A 27,733-nucleotide genomic window follows, 5' to 3' on the forward strand; every position below is an offset into this window, starting at 1 on the left:
ACCCACCTGCCAATGCAGGAGACATAAGAGACAGTTTGATCCCTGGGTTGGGAAGATCCCCTGTAGGAGGGCTTGGCAACCCACTCCAGTATTCTTGCCTGGAGAATCCCATGGACAGAGAAGCCTGGTGGGCTACAGTGCATGGGGTCACAAACAGACGGACACAACTGAAGGGACTCACCAGGCACAAAGTGCAGCAGTTCACGTCTAACACTTAGAGCATTTACACATTAATGCGGACCTCAGAGTGGAATCTCTCGCCCTTCATGCCATGCTGCCCTCATATTTACATGAATCCTGGACCCCAGACTCCAGTGCTGGTGCTTTCATCCCAAGATAGACCAGTACCTCCAGTTAAGTGAATGATAAGGAAGCTGAGACAGACCATGGGGGAACTCGGTGGGGCTCACAGGAGCCTGTGAGATGCTCCAGCTGTACAGATGTAGAGATGCTCTGCAGGGACCCCATGACAGCTCACCAGGAGCTCTCACCTCTGCCCAGAGGGTCACCTGCCCTCTCATCCTTACCTCCCACATTTTCATTTCCTTTACGTTCGATAGCTCCTTTCGAAGCTTTTTGATCTTTAGTTCTTCAAGCGTTGTATTCACAGAAAGTGTCTGAAGGGCTTCTAGATTGATCACGCGGCCAAACTTGCTAATCATTAGTTGACTGACTGTTTCTTCCATTTCTAAAAGAAGACCACCACTGTCAGGCTGTTCAGAAGCTCCCACTGTTATTAAATGAACAGTACCATCCTAAGGAACAGCGTTTGCAAGATGATGGTAAAAGGCTTTACGTCACCAGTTGGGTTTCCTCTGCGACACTGCACCTACCGCTTTCCTCACTTAGAATGCACATTGCTGTGCTGGCTTGTCATCAACTTCAAATTCCCGTGTGAAACAGGCTCACCTTTCCCAGGCGACTTACACGCTCTGGTCTGCCCCTGCTCAGACTGTTCATGGGCCCCAGCGGGTTATAAAGCCTTTGGGTTTTAATTTTTTACTACTGATCTCTGTAACATCTTGTGCTAAAACTAAAATAGGTACTGAACAGTAGTTTCCACCTCCAAGTAAAAACACTAAAATCCTGGCAGTGGCTCACAGGGTCCCACCTGCCCCGCCCCTGTTAGCTCTCACACCTCTCTCATTTACTCCAGACACCGTCTCACTTCTCAAACATTCCAAGCTCACTTGGGTATTCTCATAAGGAATCCTCTGGAATTACGCTGCCTGGAATTCTCTTCCCAATATAGCCACGTGGCTCATCCCACACAGCCCGTTTTCTGAAAACAAGCTGTGAGACTGTGATAGACTCATTTCCAGTACACTCATTTCTGAAGGTGTAACCAAGTGTGACTTGTGCTCTAAGCATTAGGGAGAACCACATCTTAGCAAGTATATCACATTTACAGAGAACTCAGCCTCCTACTCGGCTTCCTACAGGCCTCAGCACTCTTTCCCATTCCTTTTAGTTTTTTCTTCCTAACAGTTCTCTCCATCTAACATGCAAAGTTTTACTTTTGTTTTATTGTCTTTTCTCAACACGGGAACGCTGGAAAACCTGGAGAAAATTCCATTTGTGGGATTTTAATCAGTACTTTGGCCACCTCATGCGAAGAGTTGACTCATTGGAAAAGACTCTGATGCTGGGAGGGATTAGGGACAGGAGGAGAAGGGGACGACAGAGGATGAGACGGCTGGATGGCATCACTGACTTGATGGACGTAAGTTTGGGTGAATTCTGGGAGTTGGTGATGGACAGGGAGGCCTGGCATGCTGCAATTCATGGGGTCGCAAAGAGCTGGACACGACTGAGCGACTGAACTGAACTGAAGTAAGTATAACCTTGTAACAAAATTTTCTGTGACCAGAATCCCCTAAGTGAATTCTGAAGGCCCTTACATATAACAAGATGATGCAGCTCAGTTACTGGGCAAGAATGTGTATTCAGGTATAATCGTTACCATGAGTGAATGATAATGGCATAATTGGCATGACTGCCATTTTGTACAATCCAGGAAGGGTTATTCGTTTCTATTCTATGTGAGTGGAACCCCCATGTACTTGCATCATGTGGTGGCCATGATAATTAGTGATGCAAATGAAATAATGATTGGATTATTTGCTCTAGTGTGTCTAGCCTGTGGCTGCCTGCTTGGCCCCCTCAGTAAGAACCTCGACTCCCCCTAGCTAGCCCATATATCAGGGTACCCTCTCCCAAGGCAGCCTCGTGTACTAGGACATGGACTCTGGTCTTTGCCCTTCCCACAGCTAGTATTCCCTGGGGACAGAAAGCCTTCCAGAACACCCCCTACTCCCCATCTCCCTCCACATGGCTGCAAGCTGCACTCTTCTTGAAAAGGAGAGAACTTACTTTCCCACCTCATGTTCTAAACTCTCCTCCTCTTCCCCACTGGGTCTGGGATGGAGGAAGGCACCAGTGAGCGACTGTGGTGTTTCTCATCGCTGTTAAGCCTTTGTTCTCTGAGTTATAGGAAAGGAACCCACTCCTAGTTTCACCTTCAGAATTAGAAGATCAGTCTTTAACCAGACCCACAACTTGCTTTCAGAAAGCAAACCAGGGACGGGAGAAGAACTGAAAACCACTGAATAAAACTTGTACTACACAGAACCTTTTTTTTTTTTTTTAATTTCAACTAACACTCCCAAAATATGAATACTTCATTTCATCTTCACACATTTTCCCAAACTGAGAGGTTACTCAAATGGAAACAAGTTTCTCTCATTTTCATGCTAGTTTGTTCCCTTGGTTTGACAAATAGTATTTTCAAATATAAACAACATTCACAGGCTACAGAAGCCAAAGGAATGTGAAGTACGAGAGAAGCACTGGGGCCGCGAGGTTTACACCTGAGAAAACTCTGTGTCTCAAATAAGTATTATTCAAATATAGAGTCCTAACACGTATTTTAAAATTTTATAACCCAGCCACCCATGAGAGCAGAACCACCATCTCACTGAAGACTGACCCCTACAAATTCAAGCAACTTGGACTGACTGACAACTATATTCCTCCCTTTTTCCTTTTCAAATTTTCTTTAAAAAAACAAATTAATTGTAGCAAAATTCACATAACAAAATGTACCATTTTAATATTTTAAAAGTGTACACTTCTGGGGCTTCCCTTGCTGTCTAGTAGCTATGATTCCATGCTCCCAATGCACGGTTCAAACCCTGGTCGGGGAATTAAGAGTCCACATGCCACATGATGTGGCCAAAAAAAAAATAAGTGTACAGTTCTGGGGCATTAAGGTAGATGCTATTATACCACTCATAATTTTATTGTTATTAAAGTTGGAATACTTCATCACTTACATATATGTTTCATGTCTTTACTCCATACATCTTATAGCATATACCTCAATTCCAGGTGAACTAAGAACATAAAAGTAAGGAACACTACTAACAGAGGAAACAACAGAAAAATATGACCTCAAAATAGGAAAGGATTTAAGGCATACATATATACACACAATGTGCAAAATATAAACAGGTTGATAAATTACATTAAAATTTTAAATGTCTGTATCCCAAAAAGATTCACCAAATAAAAAGGCAAGATACATACTAGCAAAGATTAAAAATCATGTAATAGATAAAGACAGAATATGGGGGAAAAAAACTCCCTACAAACAATAAGAAAAGTAAAAAACAGAAGTAAAAAAATGGGCAAGGTGTATAGCAGGCAAGTTTCATACGAGAACACAAATAAATGGCAAATAAGCGTATGTGAAGACATTCAACCTCAAGGAACTAGGGAAACAAAAAGACAGTGAAATGCAATTTTAACATATACCAGGTTGACAGATATATGAAAGGCTAACATTACTAAGTGTTGATGAGACTATGGATCCTAGGCAATTCTCAGCCTCCCCGGGCGGTAAGGGAAACAGGAGGAAGAGAAAACAGTGCAACCAGTTTGGAGGACAACTTGACAACACCCGGGCGAGCAGAAAACGCACACACACCCCGTCTCACCCACAGTCCCCACTCCTGGGGACTCACCTCCTCCCAAGCAACAGGGAGACAGGTACAGGAAGGGTCACTGAAACATTGTCTGTAATCATGAAAAATTACAAGTGCCCTAAATATCCATCAACAGGAGGCCAAAGAAAAACTCTTACAGGCCAATGGCATACTGTAGTAGCAGTTAAAATGGCTAATTATCTGTAGCATTACAGAGTAGTCTCAGAAAATGGGTTAATAAAGTGAGTTGCAAATTAAACCGAAAACATGCAAAGACACTTCATCTAGTGTGTGTGAATACATCTATATGTGTATGTACCTGCCTCATGGTTGATCCTGGGGAAGGAGAGAGCAGAATAATACTAGAAAGAGAAAGGCCATCAATTATATCTTCAGTGCTTTATTTCTTAAGCTTGGTAGTGGGCATTTTTTTTTACATTTTTCTACATTTTATTAAACATAAAACCTTTAAAAATTGTGAGAAATTGTTTCTATGACAAAAGACTTATCCTTTTTAAAACAGGAGAGTAACTTTTTGATAGCATCAGGAGAGAGAGCAAGTAGAAAAAGGGGAAGGTGTTATTTCTGCTCAGGGGTTTGGATCTGCGATGACCTACAGTTTTCAGAGCTGGAGATGACCGCTTGACAGTTCCCTCTGTAATCAATAAATATTACCAGGTAAGCCACGGGCTTACTACTCACTCTGTATCGTTTTGGCCATCTCTCTCTTTTCTCGGATGAGCTGCTTACGCCTCTCCCGGCATTCTTTGTTAAGTTTTTGCTGCTTGGAATTTTCCTCGTGGAGCTGGACAATTCGTTCTTGGAGTCGTCCCAAGGAGCGGTTGGAAAAGACCAAAGTTCCAGAAAGATCACTTGGTATTTCTCCATATAGCACATACTCTATCTATAAAAACATGACAAAACTGGTATCAGAATAGACAAAAACCAAACTAAATGTAAAGTCACAGAAAGGAATGTGCTTCTTTTTCTATCCCTTGTTAGGTCATGACCTTTGGTCTCCTAACTCTCACCACTGAGGAAGGTAAAAGCAGGAAGCTGCCTTCAAAAAGAAGTCACATTACATCCCTCTGGGACAGCAAATCTTTCCAAAATGACCACGCTGGATATCTACTGCCTACGGATGGAACAGGCATTTCAGGGCTGGAATATCTGGCAAACTGCTACAGACAGTTAATCCAGTTTGGATCAGGTTAAACAAGATATATGTAAGGCTGATCCTCCTCGGTTTTTTCTTCTCAAATACAGCTTTCTCTCTTTACCTGACAAAATACATTACAAGGGGCTTTTGCTGATATGATCTCTGCATTTTAATGTAAATTGTAATTCAAGTGGGATAGAGAGATGAACAAAGAAAAGGGAAAAAAGTATTTTCCTTTTATCTTAACCTCCCTCATTAACAAGCAAGGAATAAGGGAAGATAATTCTTACACCATTAGTCCACGTCTATTTAAAGAAGGTGTGAAAAGTGACATGTGTCCAAGAGACAAGAAGATTTCAACCTCCAAACCATTCCTTTAAGTCATATGCTCCTCATTACTTCAGATTTGAAGTGATTCAACTTTCAAAGTCATAATGACCACCAGGAAATATACATGTTTTGATATTATGCTTTTATAATAATCTCAGAAGGGGTAAGAAACGCTGGGGTGTCATTCTGCAAGTAGATGTCTCAGACAAGGACTGCCCTTCTCCCCACCAGTGTCCCATGAATCTTTCTCTGGAAAAGTCTGAGGGTGATGGCTCTTCTGCTCAGAGAGGGTGGGGCAACCTCCAGCCCCATCACCTGGTGGAGCTTCAGCGGGATCACAACCAGCAGTTCATTCAGCCGCTGCTGCTTCTCACGTTGATAAGCCTCTAGTGCCTCCTCTGCTGCATTCAGATTAGTTGCCACAATTTTTACCTGTAGAAAGCCCCAAGTGCGAGATGTTAACAGGATTCAGTGAATATATACCCAAGGTGATAAATGAAGCCACTGGGGAGGAAGAAAAAATATGAGCTGGATCTGCCTTGTTGGGCTGGATTAAACAGATGATCCCAGACTGCTCCCCAGAAGTGTGTATTATTCTCTTTCTGCTAAGTCATGAGCCACACCACTTCTTCAATTGTCCCTATGACCCCAGAGTTGTAGAGATTTTGTGAATGAAAATGCAGAGGATATGTTCCCATCTCCTTTTTATTTTCTGCAGGAAAATCATCTCTCAGCCTGTAGTATCTCTGTAAGGATGGTTCAAATCTCATTTGGTCATAAGGACCTCGATAAATTAGCAAAGAAAGACCTTTATGGTAATGAAATTACCAACTACAGTATTTCTAAAGTACATGCCTCATCTGCTAAAATACTTGAAAGTTTTCCAAATCATTTCCTTTTTGCAAGCAGAGAAGCAGCCTACCAAAACATTTCTGAATATGAATCAAGTGATGCTCCTCTAGGAAAGAGTACCTAAGAGGGAAACTGAGTAGATATGGCACAAAAAATCAATACAACTGTACCGGAAGTTTAGCTTAGTGGACTCCCAAAGGAATTCATACACCTCTGAATGTCAAAGTGTTCTACTGGGGTCCAGAAAGAAAATGGAGTTTCCATTTCTATTTATTTTTATCTTATTCTTTTTATTTTCTGTTCTTGCAAATGTTTTATAATCCATGAAATATAATTAGTACAATAGTTTATGGGTATAATTTCTAAAGAAATATACATTTATTGTGGGACTATGTGCTCCTTTTTTTTTTTTTGTAACTTCCAGAAGTATATAATCAAAAAAGTTTGGGGGCCAATGATTTAGAAAAAGTTCCAATCATCAAAGGGGCAATGGCCCTCAAAGACGTCTGTAAATGGATGCAACATGGGAAACGTCTCTCTTCTAACAATAAGCCCTAACTCATGCCACTGCCATGAAATAGCAGTATTATAGCTAGAAGGAGGTGGAGCATGTTGGGAGACGATAAACAGAACTGAAAAAGGCAGAATAACATACTTTTTTGGACAATGTATCATGTTCCTTTTTGAGGTTATCGATCATTTTTTTTTCTTCAACTAAAGCCTCTTCAATGTCCAGCCTTTTCTCTCGAAGTTGAAGGGCCAGTTCAAAGAGACCTATATCACAATCTGAAAAGACAGACAAAATGAAAGAGCAGCTCCATTTGTTAGAGAATACAGTAATAAGTGTAGACTTTGGGGCTTCAGAATTATTAATGTCCATCTACTCCAATAAGGTTTCACTACACTTATGGCTCCAGGTAGAAATTATTAATGGTATTAATAATTATAATAGAGACTTCCCTGCCAGTTCAGTGGCTAAGACTCTGAGCTCTCAATTCAGGGGGCTTGGGTTCAGTCCCTGGTCAGGGAACTAGATTCTGCATGCCGAAATGAAGATCAAAGACCCCAGTGCTGCAACTGAGACCCAGCGTAGCTAATATTGTAAAAAAATAATAATAATCATGACAGTGGCTGTGATGTTAGTACTGATGTTCTGCCTGCAATGAAGGAGATCCTAATTCAATTCCTGGGTCGGGAAGATCCCTAGAGAAAGGATAGGCTACCCACTCCAGTATTCTTGGGCTTCCTTTGTGGCTCAGCTGGTAAAGAATCCGCCTGCAATGCAGGAGACCTGCATTCGATCCCTGGGTTGGGAAGATCCCCTGGAGAAGGGAAAGGCTACCCACTCCAGTATTCAGGCCTGGAGAACTCCATGGACTGTACAGTCCGCGGGGTTGCAGAGTCAGACATGACTGACGGACTTTCACTCACATAAGAATCTTAAGACTGTAAGAACATTTCAGACAGTGAAAACAGTGAAATATAAATTGCCAAGAATCTCCAGGAGACATAAAAATTGCCCTTAAAAACCAGGTTTGAAGTATGAAAATTTAATGGTTTGGCAAAAAGGGAGAGTTTTATAAAAATACACATATGTAGTTTTAAATACACACATGTACATACACATATATAAATTTTCTGTTTCTCGGTAAAATAAAACTTTCTGCATAATCTATGACTGAATCAACTATAGATTGTCTGCAGATTATTTAATTTGGTACTCATAAATAGCAGCCTCAAGAAATAGGAAGTAAATTGTCTAGAGAGTCCCCAAAAGTATTCATTAGACTATACTTCATGCTTATTATACCAACCTTTCCTTAAATATTACGAGACAGTTGAGAAACCAAAAAAGACCTTTTTGATATTATCATCCATAGTCAAACGTCACAAAGAATGCACAGTTTTATCCAACTTACTTGTTGGGCAGATAGAATCATCAAAAACCTCATCTTCAGATCCAGACTCATCCTCATCACTCTCCAAGCTGGATTCTTCTTCACTTGATTCTTCACTTTCCTCCTCTTCATCTAAAGAGAGAGAAAAACACTGTTAATAAGTAGAGAAGTTCCTGTGTTAAGATAAATTCCAGATTTTAAAAATAAATCATTGTCAATGAGTTAGTTACCAGGAAAACAAGGGGTAAATAAGGAAATTACTCAATATTTTTAGAAGAATTTTAAAAAGTTAAGGACACAGGGACCGCAAACTCAAGTGCCTGCAGAAGGTTATGCAATTAATTTCAGTGCATCGAGTCAGAGAGGGGTGAGACCAAGCTGCCAAGCTGCTTGTGCTGTGACCTGCCTAATGCACCCTTGGTTATATAGCATAGTGCTCTGACAACAGAGAGGATTTTCATAACTTCTCTGAACTAAGTAACACTAGTTATAATCTTTACTTAACCTACTTAGTGTGAATATTCATGTCTTACAGTGGAAGTATTAATATTAAATGTTTGATTTAGAGATTCTGCACCAAACCCTGTTGGGGTTGTTAGCTGACAAAGGCTCTCCTTTAACCAAACTTGAGTCAGGCTCCTCTGAGTCCTCTGTCTGGTCCTTGACCCATGCTCTGTCCTTGGCCCATTTACTTGAGTTTTAGCAAGAGTCCTGCTGAGTCAGTTTAGTAAAATTCACTACCCTTAATATCTGGTTAAATTCCTTTTTGCTTAGCCTTAATATCTTATCACTCTGGCCTGCCTTCAACAAAAATCCTGTTATGTCAGTTTAGTAAAGAATTACCCTACCTGTCAGTATTTTCCATCAACTAACCCCAATCTTACTCCTTGGCTACAAGTCTCCATTTACCTTGCATTCAGAGTTGAGCTGATCTCTCTCTTACTATAAAACCCCATGATAGTGGTCCCCTGAATAAAGTCCGCCTTATTGTTCTTTAACAAGTGTCAATAATTATTATTTCTTTAACAATATCATATCATGTTTAATATGCTTTATAAAATATAAATTTTTTGAATACTAAAATATATCTGTTCCCAAGAATTTTAGATAAGGATTGTATGCCTCTTTCACTCAACTCTACTCTATTTTCTTTTAAAACACTTTGAGTTCATGTATGAACAATTAACAGTTTCTATTTTATGGAACATCAAAAAAATATAAAGATAAGTGGACCTCATACTCACTAGAAAACTTCTTAAATTGAGACGTCTCTTAAAATTAGTGATCTGTACCACCTTACGAAATAAATCAACAACGTTTACAATTCGGCTTTAAAATAGACGTCTGCTTTCAGGAAGATGAAGTAGATCTACTTTCCCTGTTCTTCCCACTAAATACAGCTAAAGCCCCTGGACATTAAATATAAAATGACCACGAGAAAACTCCGAGAAGTGGAAAGGAGGAGGCAGGTATACTATGCCCTTCGAATCCTGAGGAACAACACTGTGGTGATTTCCCTGGATTTTGTTTTTGCCACATATATCTCTGAGGTGAAGAAGACTAAGTCAGTCTAACCTGAAATACCAACAGGTAGGGACACAGGAAGGCCCAATCAGAACCTGCTCTCTCCAGCCAAATGACCAGAAAGAGGCAGATTAGCAACACAGAAAACTTGAAGAATCACTACACAAAAATACTGTGGTCCCACTCACACCCACATTGGCAAAGGCCTAATGGAGCCTAGACAAGCCAAAACATTTCACATAAAACAGTACGATGTACATTATTTGCAAGTGCTCACAGAATATATCCTTGCCAAGCTGTAATAAGGCACCCCACCATGCCAACGAGGATGGTGTCAGAAAATGTCAAGTAAAGAGTCAAGATATTTATTCTTTCTGAGGGTAACCAGTCCCCTTACCAAGATGTCTGTGGCCATCACAGTCTGGACCTGCATTCTCAGATGGCAGTGATAAGATTCTCTTCACCCTCACCCTCCCTGCAGAGGTGGTGTCAGAAGAGGCCTGGTGGGGAGTCAGGACTTCTACCATTGCCCAGAGGTGCCAAGGCCTTCCCCACCATGTTGTCAGTAGAGACTCTCTGAGGAGCTAGCCCTCCCATCTGCACACAGAAGTAACAAGGAAATCTCCCTTCCCTTTGGTGACAATAAAACATGACTACCTCCACCTGGCAATAAAGAGGAGGCACCTATTCCTTCCTCTGGCAGAACAGTGTTAGAGAAAGCCAAGTAAACCAGAAGATTTAAGTAAGATACAGAGTCTAATACATAATATGAAAGTTTCCAGGTTTTAACTGAAAGTCATGTCAAGAACCAGAAAGATCCCTAACTGAATGAAAAAAGACAATCAATAAATCTTAACACCAAGATGACAGAAACAGAATTATCTGACAAAGTATTTCAAACATTCAGGATAAAAATGCTTCAGTGAGCAATTATGAACACACTTGAAGCAAAGATACAAAGTCTCAGGCTTTTTATTTATATAAGGAAAAAGTAAATGGCAATTTTAGAACTGAAAAATACAATGATGAAAACTAAGGGATGGGGTCAACAGTAGAATAGAAGGGACAGAAAAATGAATCCATGAACTTGAAGATAGAAAAATAGGAATTAGTCAATCTGAACCATAAAAAGAAAACAAACTGAAACAAACAAAACCCAAACCCCAGAGCCTCAGGGGCCAATGGGATCATAATGAAAAGTCTAACAGTCATGGCATCAGAGTGCCATGAAGGAGTCAGGAAAGAGGAGGTCTTTAAAAGGACTTGAAGAAATAATGGCTGAAAACTTCTCAAATTGGAAAGTACATAAACCTACAGATTAAACCTGAATGTATTCCAAAGAGGATAATTCCAAAATCGACAGTAAATCATGTAACAGTCAAACTTCTGAAAACTAAAGAGAAAAAAATACTGAAAGCAAAGAAAGAAAAGTGATTCTTCACCTACAGAGGATAAGCAATTTGAATATCAGAGGGTTTCTCAGCAGAAACAACGGTGACCAGAAGGAGGCGGCACAGCATTTTTCAAATGTTGAAAGAAATATCAACCTAGAATACTATATCCAATGAAAATGGCTTTCAGAAAAAGGGGAAATCAAGACATACTTAGATTATGGGAAAAAATTTTTAAATTGCCACCAGTATACCCTCCCTAAAAGAATGGATAAAGGAAACTCTTTAAGCACAGGGAATTTTTTTCTTTTTTTAAAAAGGAAATTTTGAATAAAAATATGGATAAAGCCTATATGGATAGGCTTTCCTCCAAGTGCTTAAATTATGTTTGATAATTGAAGCAAAAATTATAACATTGTCTGATATGGTTCCAGATGTATGCAGAGGAAATATTTAAGACAATCATATGATAGATGAGGAAGAAACTGGGATATAAAGGTAGGTAAGGATTCTAGACTTGACTTAAATTGGTAAAATGATGACACTGGTGGACTGGGATAAATAATGAATATATATATATATATATAGAGAGAGAGAGAGAGAGAGAGAGAGAGCACAACCACTAAAAAAGTTACACAAAGAGATACATTAAAAAGTGTTCTGTTCAGTTCAGTTCAGTCACTCAGTTGTGTCCGACTCTTTGCGACCCCATGAACTGCAGCACGCCAGGCCTCCCTGTCCCTCACCAACTCCCAGAGTTTACTCAAATTCATTTCCATTGAGTTGGTGATGCCATCCAACCATCTCATCCTCTGTCATCCCCTTCTCCTCCTGCCTTCAATCTTTCCCAGCATCAGGGTCTTTTCAAAAGAGTCAGTTCATCACACCAAGTGGCCAAAGTATTGGAGTTTCAGCTTCAACATCAGTCCTTCCAATGAATATTCAGGACTGATTTCCTTTAGGATGGACTGGTTGGATCTCCTTGCAGTCCAAGGGACTCAAGAGTCTTCTCTAACACCACAGTTCAAAAGCATCAATTTTTCAGCACTCAGCTTTCTTTATAGTCCAATTCTCACATCCATACATGACTACTGTAAAAAGTGCTAGAGAAAATAAAATGGAATCCTAAAAAATGTTCAACTAACCCACAGGAAGGTAGGAAAAAGAAAAAAGACAAAACAGATATAAAATGGCAGACTTAAACCCTAATAGATCAAATATAAGTGGTTCGATACACCAATTAAAAGACAGAGTGGATGAAAAACATCATTCAGCCACATGCTACCGAAAATTTACTTCTACTGGAACTATATAGTCAAGCTGAAATTAAAAGGAGGGAAAAGATATATCATACAACTATTAATAAAAGCAAAGCAGAAATGACTATAATAATATAGGATAAAATGGACTTCAGAGCACGGAAAATTACCCAAGACAGAGAAAGACATTAAATAATGATAAATATGCCAATTTATCAAGAAAACATACAAATCTTAACAGTGTATGCATAAAACAACAGATATATGGGAAGTAAAAACTGATAAAAATGAAAGGAGAAATAGATAAATCCATGAATGCATTTGGAGACCTCCACACCTCAACTCAACATTTGATGCAACAACCATACAGAAAATCAACAAGGATATAGAAGACTTGAACAATACCATCAATCAACAGGATCTAACTGACAGTAATAGAACATGTCACACAAAACAGTACAATGCATTCTTCGCAAGTGCTCACAGAACATAACACCAAGATAGATATGTCAGACCGTAAAACAAATCTCAACAACTAAAAACGAACTGAAATCACACAAAATGTGTTCTCTGACCACAACTGGATCAAACTAGAAATCAATAACAGAAAGATAACAGGAAAATCTCAAAACACCTGGACCTAAGCAACACACTTCTATATAATCCATGGAATCCAGAAGTCATGATGTAAATTTTAAAATTACACTGTCCTGAGTGTAAATGAAAATTAACTTCAAGTTTTGTAGAATACAACTAGAGCAGTGCTGAGAGAGAAATTTATAGTACTAAATTAGAAAAGAGAATAAATTGTCAATTCAGTGATTTAAGCTCACACCTGAAAACCTAAAAAACAGGAGTACAAAATAAACCCAAAGCAAGCCGAAGGAAGGTAACAGTAACAATAAGAACAGAAAGCAATAAAATGGACAGCAGTAAACAGAGAAAATCACTTATACAAACAGCTGACTTGTTCTCAAAAAAATCAGTTGAATTGACAAACCTCTAATAAAACTGCAAAAAAAAAAAAAAGGGGGGGAATATAAGAAACAAGGTACCAATATCTAGAATGCAACAGACACTATTACTAAAGACCATGCAGATATTAAAAGGATAGCAAGGAAATACAATGAGCATCTCTATGCACATAAATTTGGCAACTTAAATGAAACAGACCAATTCCACAAAAAATACAAATTACCACAACCCACCCAATATAAAGGAGATAATGTGAATAGTTTTGTATTAAGAACACTGAAATTCTAATTGTAAAACTACTTTGAAGAAATCTATTGGTCCAAATAGTTTCACTGGAGAACTCTACCAAACATTTAAAGAATTGCCATAAATTCTATACAGTATCTTCCAGAAAAATCAGAAAGGGGAGTTGCTTAGTTGCTAAGTCACACCCAACCCTTTGTGACCAGATGGACTATAGCCTACCAGGCTCCTCTATCCATGGAATTCTCCAGTTAAGAATACTGGAGTGGGTTGCCATTTCCTTCACCAAAAAAGGGGAGAAGACTTCCCAATTCATATTTTGAAGCTAGTATTCTCCTGATACTCAAAACCAAATATAGTATAAAGACAGTATAGTGATCCTCATGAATATAGACATAAATTTTTTAATTTATGTTTTATTGAAGGATAATTGGTTTATAGAATTTTGTTGTTTTCTACCAAACCTCCACATGAATCAGCCATCAGTTCAGTTCAGTTCAGTCACTCAGTCGTGTCTGACTCTTTGTGACCCCATGAATCGCAGCACACCAGGCCTCCCTGTCCAGCACCAACTCCCGGAGTTCACTCAGACTCACGTCCATCGAGTCAATGATGCCATCCAGCCATCTCATCCAGCCATAGGCATACATAGATCCCCTCCCTTTTGAACCTCCCTCCCATCTCCCTCCCCATCCCACCCCTCTAGATTGATACAGAGCCCCTGTTTGAGTTTCCTGAGCCATAGAGCAAATTCCCATTGGCTCTCTATTTTACATATGGTAATATAAGTTTCCATGTTACTCTCTCCATACATCTCATCCTATCCTCCCCTCTCCCCATGTCCATAAGTCTATTCTCTGTCTGTCTCCCCATTGTTACCCTGTGAATAAATTCTTCAGTACCATTTTTCTAGATTCTGTATATGTGCATTAGAATACATTATCTTTCTGACTCACTTCACTCTGTATAATAGGTTCCAGGTTCATCCACCTCATCAGAACGGACTCAAATGTGTTCCTTTTTCATGGCTGAGTAATATTCCATTATGTAAATGTACCATGACTTCTTTATCCATTCATCTGTTGATGGACATCTAGGTTGCTTCCATGTTCTAGCTATTGTAAATAGTGCTGCAATGAGCACTGGGATACATGTGTCTCTTTCAATTTTGGTTTCCTCAGAGTATATGCCTAGGAGTGGGGTTGCTGAGTCATATAGTGGTTTTATTCCACGTTTTTAAGGAATCTCCATACTGTCTTCCATAGTGGCTGTATCAATTTACATTCCCAATAGTGCAAGAGTGGTCCCTTTTCTCCATACCCTCTCCAGCATTTATATTTGTAGACTTTTTGATGATGGCCATTCTGACTGATGTAAGGTGGTATCTCATTGTAGTTTTGATTTGCATTTCTCTAATAATGAGCAATGTTGAGCATCTTTTCATGTGTTTGTTAGTGATCTGTATGTCTTCTTTGGAGAAATGTCTGTTTAGGTCTTTTCCCCACTTTTTGATTGGGTTGTTTGCTTTTCTGTCATTGAGTTGTATGAGCTGCTTGTATTTTTGGAAATTAATCCTTTGTCAATTGTTTCATTTACTATTACTTTCTCCCATTCTGAGGGTTGTCTTTTCCCCTTGATTATAGTTTCCTTTGCTGTGCAAAGCTTTTAAGTTTAATCAGGTCCCACTTGCTTACTTTTGTTTTTATTTCCATGACTCTAGGAGGTGGGTTACAGAGGATCTTGCTTTGACTTATGTCATCACGTGTTCTGCCTATGTTTTCTTCTAAGAATTTTATAGTTTCTTGTCTTACATTTATGTCTTTAACCCATTTTGACTTTATCTTTGTATATGGTGTTAGGACGTGTTCTAATTTTATTGTTTTACATGTAGCTGTCCAGTTTTCCCAGCACCATTTATTGAAGAGGCTGTCTTTGCCCCATTGTATATTCTTGTCTCCTTTGTCAAAAATAAGGTATGCATGGGTTTATTTCTGGGCTTTCTATCTTGTTCCATTGGTCTATATTTGTTTTTCTGCCAGTACCATACTGTCTTGATGACTGTAGCTTTGTAGTATAATCTGAAGTCAGGAAGGTTGATTCCTCCAGCACCATTCTTCCTTCTCAAGGCTGCTTTGGCTATTCAGGGTCTTTTGTTTTTCTGTATGAATTGTGAAACTTTTTGTTCCATTTCTGTGAAAAATGCCATTGCTGATTTGATAGGGATCACATTGAATTTGTAGATTGCATTTCGTAGTATAGTCATGTTCAAAATATTGATTCTTTCTACCCAGGAACATGGAATATCTCTCCATCTGTTTATGTCATCTTTGATTTCTTTCATTAGTGTCTTATAATTTTCTGTATACAGTTCTTTTGTCTCTTTAGGTAAGTTTATTCCTAGATATTGAATATTCCTAGAAATGCAAGTGATTTCTATCTATTGATTTTGTATCCTGTAACTTTGCTAACTTCACTGATAAGCTACAGTAATTTTCTGATACCGTCTTTAGGGTTTCCTATGTATAGTATCATGTCATCTACAACCAGTGTGAGCTTTACTTCTTTTCCTATCTGGGTTCCTTTTATTTCTTTTTCTTCTCTGACTGCTGTAGCTAGAATTTCCAGAACTATGTTGAATAATAGTGGTGAGAGTGGACACCTTTGTCTTGTTCCTGACCTTAGGGGGAACGCTTTCAGTTTTTCACCATTGAGAATAATGTTTGCTGTACGCTTATCATATATGGCCTTTACCATGTTGAGGTAGATTCCTTCTATGACCATTTTTTAAAGAGTTTTAATCATAAATGGGTGCTGAATTTTGTCAAAGGTTTTCTCTGCATCTGTTGAGATTATCATATGGTTTCTATCTTTCAATTTGTTAATATGGGGTATCATATTGATTTTCATATACTGAAGAATCCTTGCATTCCTGGAATAAACCCAACTTGATCATGGTGTATGAGCTTCTTGGTGTGCTACTGAATTCTGTTTGCTAAAATTTTGTTGAGGACTTTTTCATCTATGTTCATCAGTGATATTGGCCTATAGTTTTCTCTTTTTGTGTTGTGTTTGTCTGGGTTTGGAATCAGGGTGAAGGTGGCCTCATAGAATGAGTTTGGAAGTCTTCCTTCCTCTGCAATTTTTTGAAAGAGTTTTAGAGGATAGGCATTAGCTCTTCTCTAAATGTTTCATACAATTTCCCTGTCCTGGGCTTTTGTTTGGGGGGAGATTTTTGATCACAGCTTCAATTTCAGTGCTTGCAATTGGATTGTTCATAATTTCTATTTCTTCCTGGTTCAGTCTTGGAAGATTGAACTTTTCTAAGAATCTGTCCATTTCTTCCAGGTTATCCATTTTATTGCCATATAGTTGTTCATAATAGTTTCTCATAATCCTTTGTATTTCTGCACTGTTTGTTGTAACCTCTCCTTTTTCATTTCTAATTTTGTTGATTTGATTCTTTCTCTTTTTTTCTTGATGAGTCTGACTAAAGGCTTGTCAATTTTGTTGATCTTCTCAAAGAACCAGCTTTTAGTTTTATTAATCTTTACAATTGTTTCTTTCATTTGTTTTTCATTTATTTCTGCTCGGATCTTTATGATTTCTTTCCTTCTACTAATTTTCAGTTTGTTGCTGTTGTTGTTCTCCTATTTCCAGTTGTTTTAGGTGTAAAGTTAGGATGTCTATTTTATTTTTTTCTTGCTTCTTGAGGCAGGATTGTATTGCTATAAACTTCCCTCTTAGAACTGCTTTTGCTGCATCCCCTAGGTTTTGAGTTGTTGTGTTTTCATTGTCATTTTTTTCTAGAATTTTCTTCATTTCCCTTTTGATTTCTTCAGTAACATGTTGGTTATTTAGAAATGTGTTGTTTAACATCCATGGGTTTGTGTTTCTTACAGTTTTTTTCTTGTAATTGATATCTTACAAATCATAGCATTGTGGTCAGAGAAGATGCTTGATATGATTTCAATTTTCTTAAATTTTACTGAGGTTTGATTTGTTACCCAAGATGTGATCTGTCGTGGAGAAAGTTCCATGGGCACTTGAGAAGAAGGTGTATTCTTCTGAATTTGGATGGAATGTCCTGAAGATATCAGTGAGATCCATCTCATCTAATGTATCCTTTAAGACTTGTGTTTCCTTATTAATTTTCTGTTTTGATGATCTGTCCATTGGTGTGAGTGGGGTGTTAAAGTCTCCTACTGTTATTGTGTTACTGCCAATTGCTCCTTTTATGTCTGTTAGTGTTTGTCTTATGTACTGAGGTGCTCCTATGTTGGGGGCATAGGTATTTACAATTGTTCTGTCTTCCTCTTGAATTGATCCTTGATCATTATGAGGTGTCCTTCCTTATCTCTTGTAATCTTCTTTAAGGTCTATTTGTCTTATATGAGGATTGCTACCCCAGCTTTCTTTTGCTTTCCATTTGCATGGAATATATTTTTCCATCCTCTCACTTTCAGTCTATATGTGTCTTGAGGTCTGAAGTGGGTTTCTTGTAGACAGCATTTATATGGGTCTTGTTTTTGTATCCATTCGGCCAGTGTGTGTCTTTTGGCTGGAGCATTTAATCCATTTACATTTTAAGTAATTATTGATATATATGTTCCTATTGCCATTTTCTTAAATGTTTGGGGTTGATTTTGTAGATCTATTTTCTTCTCTTGTATTTCTTGACTATAGAAGTCCCTTTAACATTTGTTGTAAAGCTGGTTTGGTGGTACTGAATTCTCTTAACTTTTGCTTGTCTGAAAAGCTTTTTATTTCTCTATTAATTTTGAATGAGATCCTTGCCAAGTACAGTAATCTTGGTTGCAGTTTTTTCCCTTTCAGTACTTTAAATATATCTTGCCATTCCCTTCTGGCCTGCAGAGTTTCTGCTTAAAGATCAGCTATTAAGCATATGGGGTTTCCCTTGTATCTTACTTGTTGCTTCTCCCTTGCTGCTTTTAATATTCTTTCTTTGTGTTTAGTCATTGTTAGTTTGATTAGTATGTGTCTTGGCATGTTTCTCCTTCGGTTTATCCTGTATGGGACTCTTTGTGGCCTCTTGGATTTGACTATTTCCTTTTCCATGTTGGGGAAATTTTCAACTATAATCTTTTCAAAAATTTCATACCCTTTCTTTTTTTCTATACTTCAAACGTTGGTGCATTTGATATTGTCCCAGAGGTCTCTGAGACTATCCTCAGTTCATTCTTTTTATTTTATTCTGCTCTTCAGAAATTATTTCCACCATTTTATCTTCCAGCTCACTGATTCGTTCTTTTGCTTCAGATACTCTGCTATTCTTCTAGAGTATTTTTAATTTCAGTCATTGTGTCCTTTGTCTCTGTATGTTTATTCTTTAATTCTTCTAGGTCTTTGTTAATTGATTCTTGCATTTTCTCCATTTTGTTTTCAAGGTTTTTGATCATCTTTACCATCATTATTGTGAATTCTTTTTCAGGTACTTTGCCTATTTCCTCTTCATTTATTTGGACTTCAGTGTTTCTATCTTGTTCCTTCATTTGTGTAGTATTTCTATGCCTTTTTGTCTTTTTTTTTAACTTATTGTGTTTGAGGTCTCCTTTTGCCAGGTTTCAAGGTTGAATTCTTTCTTCCTTTTGGTTTCTGCCCTCCTAAGGTTGGTCCAGTGGTTTGTGTGAGCTTTGTATAGGGTGAGATTTGTGCTGATTTTTTGTTTGGTTGTTTGTTTTTCCTCTGATGGGCAAGGCTGAGTGAGGTGGTAATCCTGTCTGCTGATTATTTGGTTTGTATTTTCATTTTGTTTGTTGTTTAGATGAGGTGTCCTACACAGGGTGCTACTGGTGACTGGGTGATGGCAGGTCTTGTATTCAAGTGGTTTCCTTTGTGAGTTCTCACTATTTGATACTCCTTAGGGTTAGTTCTCTGGTGGTCTAGGTGTTTGGAGTCAGTGCTCCCACTCCAAAGGCTCATCAGGGCTTGATCTCTGGTCAGGAACAAAGTTTCTACATGTGGTTTGTTATGGCATTAAATGAGATTAAAACAAATATCCAAAAATGAGAAACCAAAGATGAACCCCAGACAAATGGCAGTTACAAAATCAGGCAAATAATAATTAAAATCATGGAATATATACATGTACATATACACCCATGAGCAAAGTGAAAAATGTCCAACAAAAATAAAGTGCAGTAGATTGGTCCGGCAAACAAGGTAAATCAAAATTTATATTTACCAGTTAAGAACAAAACTAACTAAAACACAAACTGGAAAACAAAACTAAAGCAAGGTGCCAAGTGGGGAATAAAGCATTGAAAACAAAACTAACAAATATGTTGAGAGGAAAGGAAAGAAAGAATAGATATGCAAAGTTAAACAGAGGTAAATGAAGAAGACTTATATACATTAAAGATTAAACTGCATGGGGAAAAGAACAGTAGGAAAGGCAAACAAAGGAATAAATGTAAAAAAAATAGGTTTTTTAAAAAATTAAAATTATAAAAAAGAGAAGAGAAGGAAAATGGAAGAAGAAAGAAAAAAGGAAAAAAAAAGGAAAACTTCACAGAACTGCAAAAGCCCAATGTAGAGGCAGAGGTGTATAGCAACAATAAAAAGTGTGACTGAATATAAACACACACATATACACCCATAAGCAAAATCAGAACAGTGCAACCAAAAATAAAGTACAGTAGATTGACCTGGCAAACAAAGAAAACCAAAAATTATATCTATAAAGACAAAACTAATTAAAGCAAAAACTGGAAAACAAAACTAAAGCAAGCTGCCAACTGGGGAATAAAGCAATGAAAATAAAACTGACAAAATGTTGAGAGTAAAGGAAAGAAAGAAAAGAAAGAAAGAATAGATATGCAAAGTTAAACAGAGGTAAGTGAAGAAGATGTATATACATTAAAGATTGACTGCAAGGGGAAAAGAACAGTAGGAAAGGCAAACAAAGGAATAAATGTAGAAAAAATATAATAGGCTTTAAAAATTAAAAATAAAAAAAGAGAGGAAAAAAAGGAAAACTCCACATAACTGCAAAAGCCCAATGTAGAGGCAGAGGTTTATAACAGCAGTAAAAAATGTGACTGAGAAAAAAAAACAGGCTCAAAAGCTTAATTAGATTTCATAGTGCCAATAAAATCAACAACTACAACAGGTGGAGAGAATAAAGGGAAAAAAATCCAAAAGAATCTACAGAGAAAGTCAAAACATAAGAATAATAAATGTTTTCCTTGAGTCACTGCTCTCAGAGTCCTTTCCTTTGCTGGGAGTCACAGTCCACCTCACCTCCCTAGGATGCCCTCCAACACTGTGCTGATCTCTGGACCTGCTGTGAGGGCAGCTCAGATTCTAATCTGGTCCTACTCCTGTGTGTTCTTGCCTCCAATGTCCACAGCTATCAGAACTTGTACATTTTCTTTTGTGGGAGCTCTCAATGACCTTTCATATATTCCATCAACAGAGTCTGCCTAGTTGACCATGTGGATTTAACCTGCAGCTTGTACAGCTGATGGGAAGATTTTGGGACTTCTTCCTTAGCCACACTGCCCCTTGGTTTCAACTGTGGTTTTATTTCCACTTCTGCATGTGGCTCGTCCACTGGGGTTTGCTCCTGAGGCTGCCCTAGAGGACTTAGGTTTGCCCCTGTGAGGGCCAGGTGTGGAGCTGGTGCAGCTGTTTGGGTTACAGAGGTTCTGGCAGCACCAGGTACTCAGGGAGGTTGATGGCCAGGGCAGCAGGAAATATAGTGCTCTAGTAGGGTATGGCAACCAGTATTGGTCAATACACTCCAGTATTCTTGCCTGGAGAACCCCCCTCCCTGACAGAGAAACCTGGCAGGCCATAGTCTACAGGGTTGCAAAGAATCGGACACTACTGAAGCGACCCTGTATGCATAGACACAAGACATTTTTTTTTTGCCTGTGGCAGCTCTGCCCCCGTGAGAATTGAGTGTGTAGGTGGTGCAGCTGCTTGGTTTGCAGGGACCCTGGCAGTGCCAAGTGTGCAGGGACATGGACTGCCTCGGCCACACGAGTTGTGGTCCTATCAGAGCCTTTTTTTGAGCCTCTTGTAGCTAGTGATCAGAAGGCCTCTTTGGCCAGGCTTTCTCCTTAGCTCTGCCCATTCAGGCACTTAGAGGGCTCCCTTGCCTGGGGTCCTTCTCTGTTGTTCGGAGCATCAGACATATAGAGGGGACCCCCTGGCTGGGGTCCTAGTCTGTAGATTGGCACGTCAGGCACTTAAAGGGGCACCCTGGGTGGGGTCCTACTCTGTAGTGCAGTGCCTCAGGCATTTGATGAGCCAGCCTCTCTGTTGTTCAGCTGCTGATGCTGGCCTGTGCGGAGAGAGAGGCTATAGTGATGGCTCCACTCCCTACACATGACTAAGGAGTATCGCCTTGCTTAGGTGGCTGCCCGGCTTTCCTCCACAGGCATTTCCCATCACAATCTCCTCCCTCACCTCCCCTGGATCCATCTCTCCACAATCAACAGCAGACCTCATCCTGGGATGGCTCCACACTCCCCAAACTCCAGCTCCCAGCCCCTGTGCCTTCCAGGGGACCAGCATTCCTGTCCAGGGTATGTATGGCTACGGCAAGGTCTGTCTGAGTCTCATTCCAGTTAGGCTGCCACAGATCAGCTGTTTCACTCTCAGCCTTAAATGTTTCTCCTCTGACTCAGACAATTGCCCCGATGTGGGGATCGGACCCCAGCTTCAGTTCCCCCACCTGCCAAGGGCAGGTCCAGTCCTACCAACACTCCTGTTTTTCCCCCAGTTGCTTTGTCCTACCGAGTTTTGCATGGTTCTATATATTCTTTTCCTCTGGTCAAGTAACTCCTGTCCGCTCTCAGCTGGTGTTCTGCATGCACTTCTGTGTCTGAAGGTGTACTCCTGATGTATCCATGGAGAGAGATGCACTCCATGTCCACCTACTCCTCTGCCAGCTTGTTCTCCTCCCATAAAATTTCTTAATATTAGCAAACAGAATTCAACAATACATAAAAAGAATTTCACGTTATACCAGGAAGTGAAAGTGTTAGTCACTCAGACGTGTCTGATTCTTTGTGACTCCATGGACTGTAGCCCCTCAGGCTCCTCTTCTCCAGGGAAGAATACTGAGTGGGTTACCACGCTCTTCTCCAGGGGATCTTCCCAACCCAGGGATCGAACCCAGGTCTCCTGCATTGCAGGCAGATTCTTTGCTATTTGAGCTACCCAGGAACCCAACATTTCAGAATGCTAGCCTAGTTTTGTAATTAGTAATCAGCCAATATAATCCACCATCTTAACAGGTTAAAGAAAAAAAAAGGTCACATAATCATCAATGCAGTAAAAAATCTGATAAAATTCAAACTCATTCATGAAAAACAAAACAGAAGAGACCTTCCTGAACTTGGTAAAAAGTATCCAAGAAACACCCACAGGTGGTTTTAATGGTATAGGCAGCATACTTGATAGTGAAAGACTGACTGCTTTCCCCCTAAGATTGGGCTAAGGCAAGGATGCCTGTTCTTAGCACTCTATTTCAAGATAGTACTGAATATTCTAACCAGGGCAATAAGGCAAGAAATGGCAATTGGCATACAGACTAAGAATAAAACTGCCCTTTAGAGCTAGAAATTCCCAAGGAATCAATCAAAAACTCCTAGAATAAGTCAGGTTACAAGATACAAGATAAATATCCCCAAAGCAACCGTATTTCTATATACTAGTATGGATATGTGGACACCAAGATTAAAAACAAATTACTCAAAAAACAAAAAGGAAGTACTTTGGGGGTAAAACATGAACATGAATTGTGTGTTGAAAACTACACAGTGTTGATGACAAATCAAAGCTTTAAATAAATACATGCCTTGTTCATGCATTGGAAGACTCAATATAGGAAGGGCACTAATTCTCCCCAAACTGATAGAGGTTTAACACAATTGCTGTCAGAATTCCAACGATATCTTTTGTAGATATATATATATATAATAAACATGGAAATATAAAGGAACCAGAATAGCTAATGCAATTTTTAAAAAGAATAATAGTGGGAGGAATTAGTCTACCTGATTTTAGAAACCAATGGCTCAGAGGTTAAAGCATCTGCCTGGAATGCTGGAGACCCGAGTTTGATCCCTGGGTCGGGAAGATCCCCTGGAGAAGGAAATGGCAACCCACTCCAGTACTCTTGCCTGGAGAATCCCATGGAGGGAGGAGCCTGGTAGGCTACAGTCCATGGGGTCGCAAAGAGTCGGACACGACTGAGCGACTTCACTTCACCATACTCAAGACCATAGTATTGGTGAAGAGATAGACACATAGATCAACAGAACAGAATTAAAAAGAAAAAAAAAACACATAAATAGGTCCATACAAATAGGCTCAAATGATTTTTGACGAAGATAAAGGCAATCCAATGGAAGAGAGACAGCCTTTTCAACAAATGGTGCTAAAAAAAGCTGGACATTCCTAGGAGAAAACAAAAACCTTGACCTAAATCTCCTACCTTATAAAAAACTTAACTCCAAATGCATCAAAACTATAAAACCTTTAGAAAAAAAAAGAAAATCTTTGGGACCCAGGGCTAGGCAAAGAATTCTTAGACTTGACCACAAAACAAAGTCCAAGAGAGGAAAAAATGACAAATTGAACATTGACAAAATTCAAAACTATTGTCCTGCAAATGACCCTATTCAGATAATGAAAAACCAAGCTACAGACTAGAAGAAAATATTTGCAAATCACATATTTGACAAAGGACTAGTGGATATAACACGTAGAGTTCTCAAAACTCAACAGTACAAAAGCAAGCAACTGTATTCAAACATGGGCAAAAGACATGACGAGAAATTTTATGAAAGATACACAGGTGTCAAGTAAACATGAAAAGAAGTGCTTGTTAAATGAAACTACCCTATGCTATCTCATACCATATGCACACACACTTCTGATGGTTAGAGACCTAAAGGTTTATATCCTCTCCTCTGGAACCCCACAGTGCCTCTACACTGTCTATGTTGTAGTGAAAAAAAAAAAAAGAAAAAGTGTGTAATATGTCCCTTAGTTATTTCTCTATTTCATGCTGGAGAAAAAATAGAATCATATATAAGAAAGAAATACAAACCGACATCTCCTTCGACCTCTTTTTTCTTCACCCGCTTAATCCTCTTCTTTAGTACTTTCATAAGAAAATTAGCAAATTTATTGTTTTCTCCAAGTGCTGTTTGGAAACCAGCATAGAGTGCTTTTTCTTGGTCCTGGAGCTTGGCTACTTCATTCTTTTTCTCTTCCATTTCTTTAAGAGTTTCATTTATTTTCCACTAAATGAAAAAGAATATGAACAAATAATAAATAAAATTTTCCTGATAAATCGGGTTCAGAGAATAATGTACATTACAGTGTAAGGTTACAGCCTACAAACATTTTTAAATCTTCTTAATAGAAGTTTACATTTCTGATGTTTGCAGAGTCATTCATTTGGTTAAATTTATAATTCATTTGTAAAAATCAATTAAGGTCAGAATCAGATAAGATAGATTTTTTTGATGTTTAACTTCCTCAAAAAACTAAATTAATTCAAAATTTTTACTTATATGTGAATGTCAGCTAATATTTTTCTGTATGTGCTCTCAAAAAAGACTCTTTCATATCAACACAAGATACCGAAAACAAAAAGGCAAATTTGCTCTTAGTGAAGCTGATACATCTACAAACTGACATCACTATTGTGTATGCATTATCTAATAGACTCTTTCTTCCTTTATGACAAAGATAGATGGTATAATTAACCTCCTTAAATTTACATATTTATATAATAAAGAAAATTTCCTGTGCTAGTCAATTATGTATTACTCTGAAAGTAGCTATCATATTTAAGAAATTTACCATCTCCTTTTCCAAGTATGTTCATTCATAATGATAATATATAATTAAAAACTTCACATGAAAGCTACTAACAACAAAAATAATTTTAAATCCATAGGTAAACAAAACATAAGGGTCACTTTTGAAAAATTCATTCTCCTACTTTATAAGATATCAGATCAAATTCACGAAAAATTATGATTCACTGTTCCCTAAGCAAGGTTACCAAAAATTGAGAGCAAACAGGAATAACAGGAAAAAGGAGGATGAAGAGAAGACAAGGAGATGTAGACTAGAACAAGGGGGGAAATTAAGAAGAAGAAAAGAAGAATCGCGTCCCCTCCATAACTAAGGCTGTCGCCAGCTAGCAATCTTGTGACCATTCCTACTTGCATGTCCTGTGCCTCTTTGTCTAATGAATTAACACGCTCCTGCAGTACGTTCTCCTGTTTTTCAAAGTTCTTCAGGAGAAGCATTTCCTGAAATAATGTGACATGGTGCAGGTCAGATAATTTCATCTGAGTATCTAACTTCAGTTTCTGATGTCTCAGGAGACGGAGTTCTGCATCAAAGGTGACAATCAGTTCTTTGATCTGAGGTGGAAAAGGATTTGAGAGTATGTTAGAAGCTTAAAACAGATAACTGCATCTTTAAAACTATCCAACAATACTGATTTGTTTGGGTAAAACATTTTGTTTATTCTGCCCTTATTTTGGATGGAAAATTATAAAGGTGGGTGAGTAGGCACATGTGTATGTATGTAGTCACATAAATCAGTTCATCAATGGTATTAAATGATTATAAATTAAATTTATTAAATGGTAGGAATTCTTGAGGAAGTTGCAGTCTCTAGCTATTTCTTCATCATTGATTAACCCATTGATCAAGAATGTCCTTCCTACTTTAAATCAGTTTTATAATAAATCTTGATTAAATCTTTGTTTAAGTTGGAGACTATGAGCTCTTCATGGATATTGTTTATGTTTGTCTCTACTCCATCCCCACAGTATCTCTACACTGTCCTTCACACCATAAGCACTAAAAAATTTTTACTTTCCTCACCTTATTTTGAAAAATTTCAAACCTATGGAATAGCAAATATTTTTAAACAGATAAATATAATTGTGGAACCATAAGAAATTTATTCAATCTTCTTTTCTTAGTTTATTTATAGATGAAGAAATTGAGACTAAAAATGATTTCCTTGAGACCAAAACTAATTTGTTACAGATAAGAACTCAAGTAACTCAGGGCCTGGTCTAGACTTTATCCCACTGCCATTTCAAATGATCTTAAATCCTCAGTTTTACTTTGATTTTGACACAGCTTCTCCCTTGTCCCATCACAAAGGAGATAAAGAAAGCAAAAGACAGCCCCAAGGGCAGATTCTCTTAAAGAAATTAGTACAACAGGAAGAATACACACCATTCCATGTTTTTCATTAGGCTGTACATGATGAGAAGCCTTGACTATGTAACGCTTATAGTGAGTGAGGGTTCAACCTAAGGCTGAGAAAGAGGAAGACATGTGTGGGTCTGGGGCAGTGAAACTGCTAGAGAATTTCAGAGAGCTAAAAAACAGAAACAAAAAACAAACCAAGGAAAAGAAAAATTAAACTTTTAATGTTTGACTGTAGACTAAGTGGGTTCCCCTTTAATGCTGGCTTAATAAATCTGAATTATTTTTAACCTTCTTTGGAGACAGGACTATATTGTATTTAGTGCAGCACCATTCTGCAACTATACCACATAGGTGTACAAGGTTGTAAGGGTTATGCTTGTTTTATTCTCACTACACTTTATACCCGTAAGCTTTATGAAGATAGAGTACATGTCTGGCTTGGGAATTGTTGCATCCCTACTATCTAGCTTACACTGTTTCTACACATAGAATGGCCAATAAATATTTGTTAAATTAATAACTAGTTAAAATTAAATCAATCAAAACTTCTTACAGAATATCTACTATATGTCTGGAATTGTCCTAGACACTTCAGAGGAATCAGAAGCATATGTGGCCCTTCCCTCAAGAACTGTATGATCCAATGAAATAGAGACTGAAGGGAAAAAAATCAATAAAACTAAGGCTGGTCTTTGAAAAGATAAAATTGACAAACCTTAATCCAAATTCATCAAGAAAAAAACAGGAGGTGGCCTAAGTCAATAAAATCAGAAATGAAAAAGCAGTACAACTGACACCACAGCAATGAACAGACCAATTACCAGGAATGAAGTTGAATCAGGCTGGACAGCTTCACAGGGGAATTCTACCAGGCATTTAGAGAAGAGTT

General features: G+C 38.4%; 1 protein-coding gene across 1 annotated transcript in view; it reads right to left on the reverse strand.

Moving 5' to 3' along the window:
- CFAP44 (cilia and flagella associated protein 44) overlaps window positions 1-27,733 on the reverse strand; it is a 123,892-nt gene that overhangs the window by 5,447 nt on the left and 90,712 nt on the right. The window contains exons 26-32 of the mRNA XM_068968454.1: window positions 25,833-26,036; window positions 24,704-24,899; window positions 8,247-8,357; window positions 6,983-7,113; window positions 5,791-5,907; window positions 4,689-4,890; window positions 528-688 (exon numbers count right to left, since the gene is read on the reverse strand). Of these exons, the coding sequence (XP_068824555.1) occupies window positions 528-688; window positions 4,689-4,890; window positions 5,791-5,907; window positions 6,983-7,113; window positions 8,247-8,357; window positions 24,704-24,899; window positions 25,833-26,036 (1,122 nt within the window). The remainder of the gene's footprint in view (window positions 1-527; window positions 689-4,688; window positions 4,891-5,790; window positions 5,908-6,982; window positions 7,114-8,246; window positions 8,358-24,703; window positions 24,900-25,832; window positions 26,037-27,733) is intronic.

Source organism: Capricornis sumatraensis, chromosome 1 (assembly GCF_032405125.1).
Source record: "Capricornis sumatraensis isolate serow.1 chromosome 1, serow.2, whole genome shotgun sequence".
Lineage (NCBI taxonomy): Eukaryota > Metazoa > Chordata > Mammalia > Artiodactyla > Bovidae > Capricornis > Capricornis sumatraensis.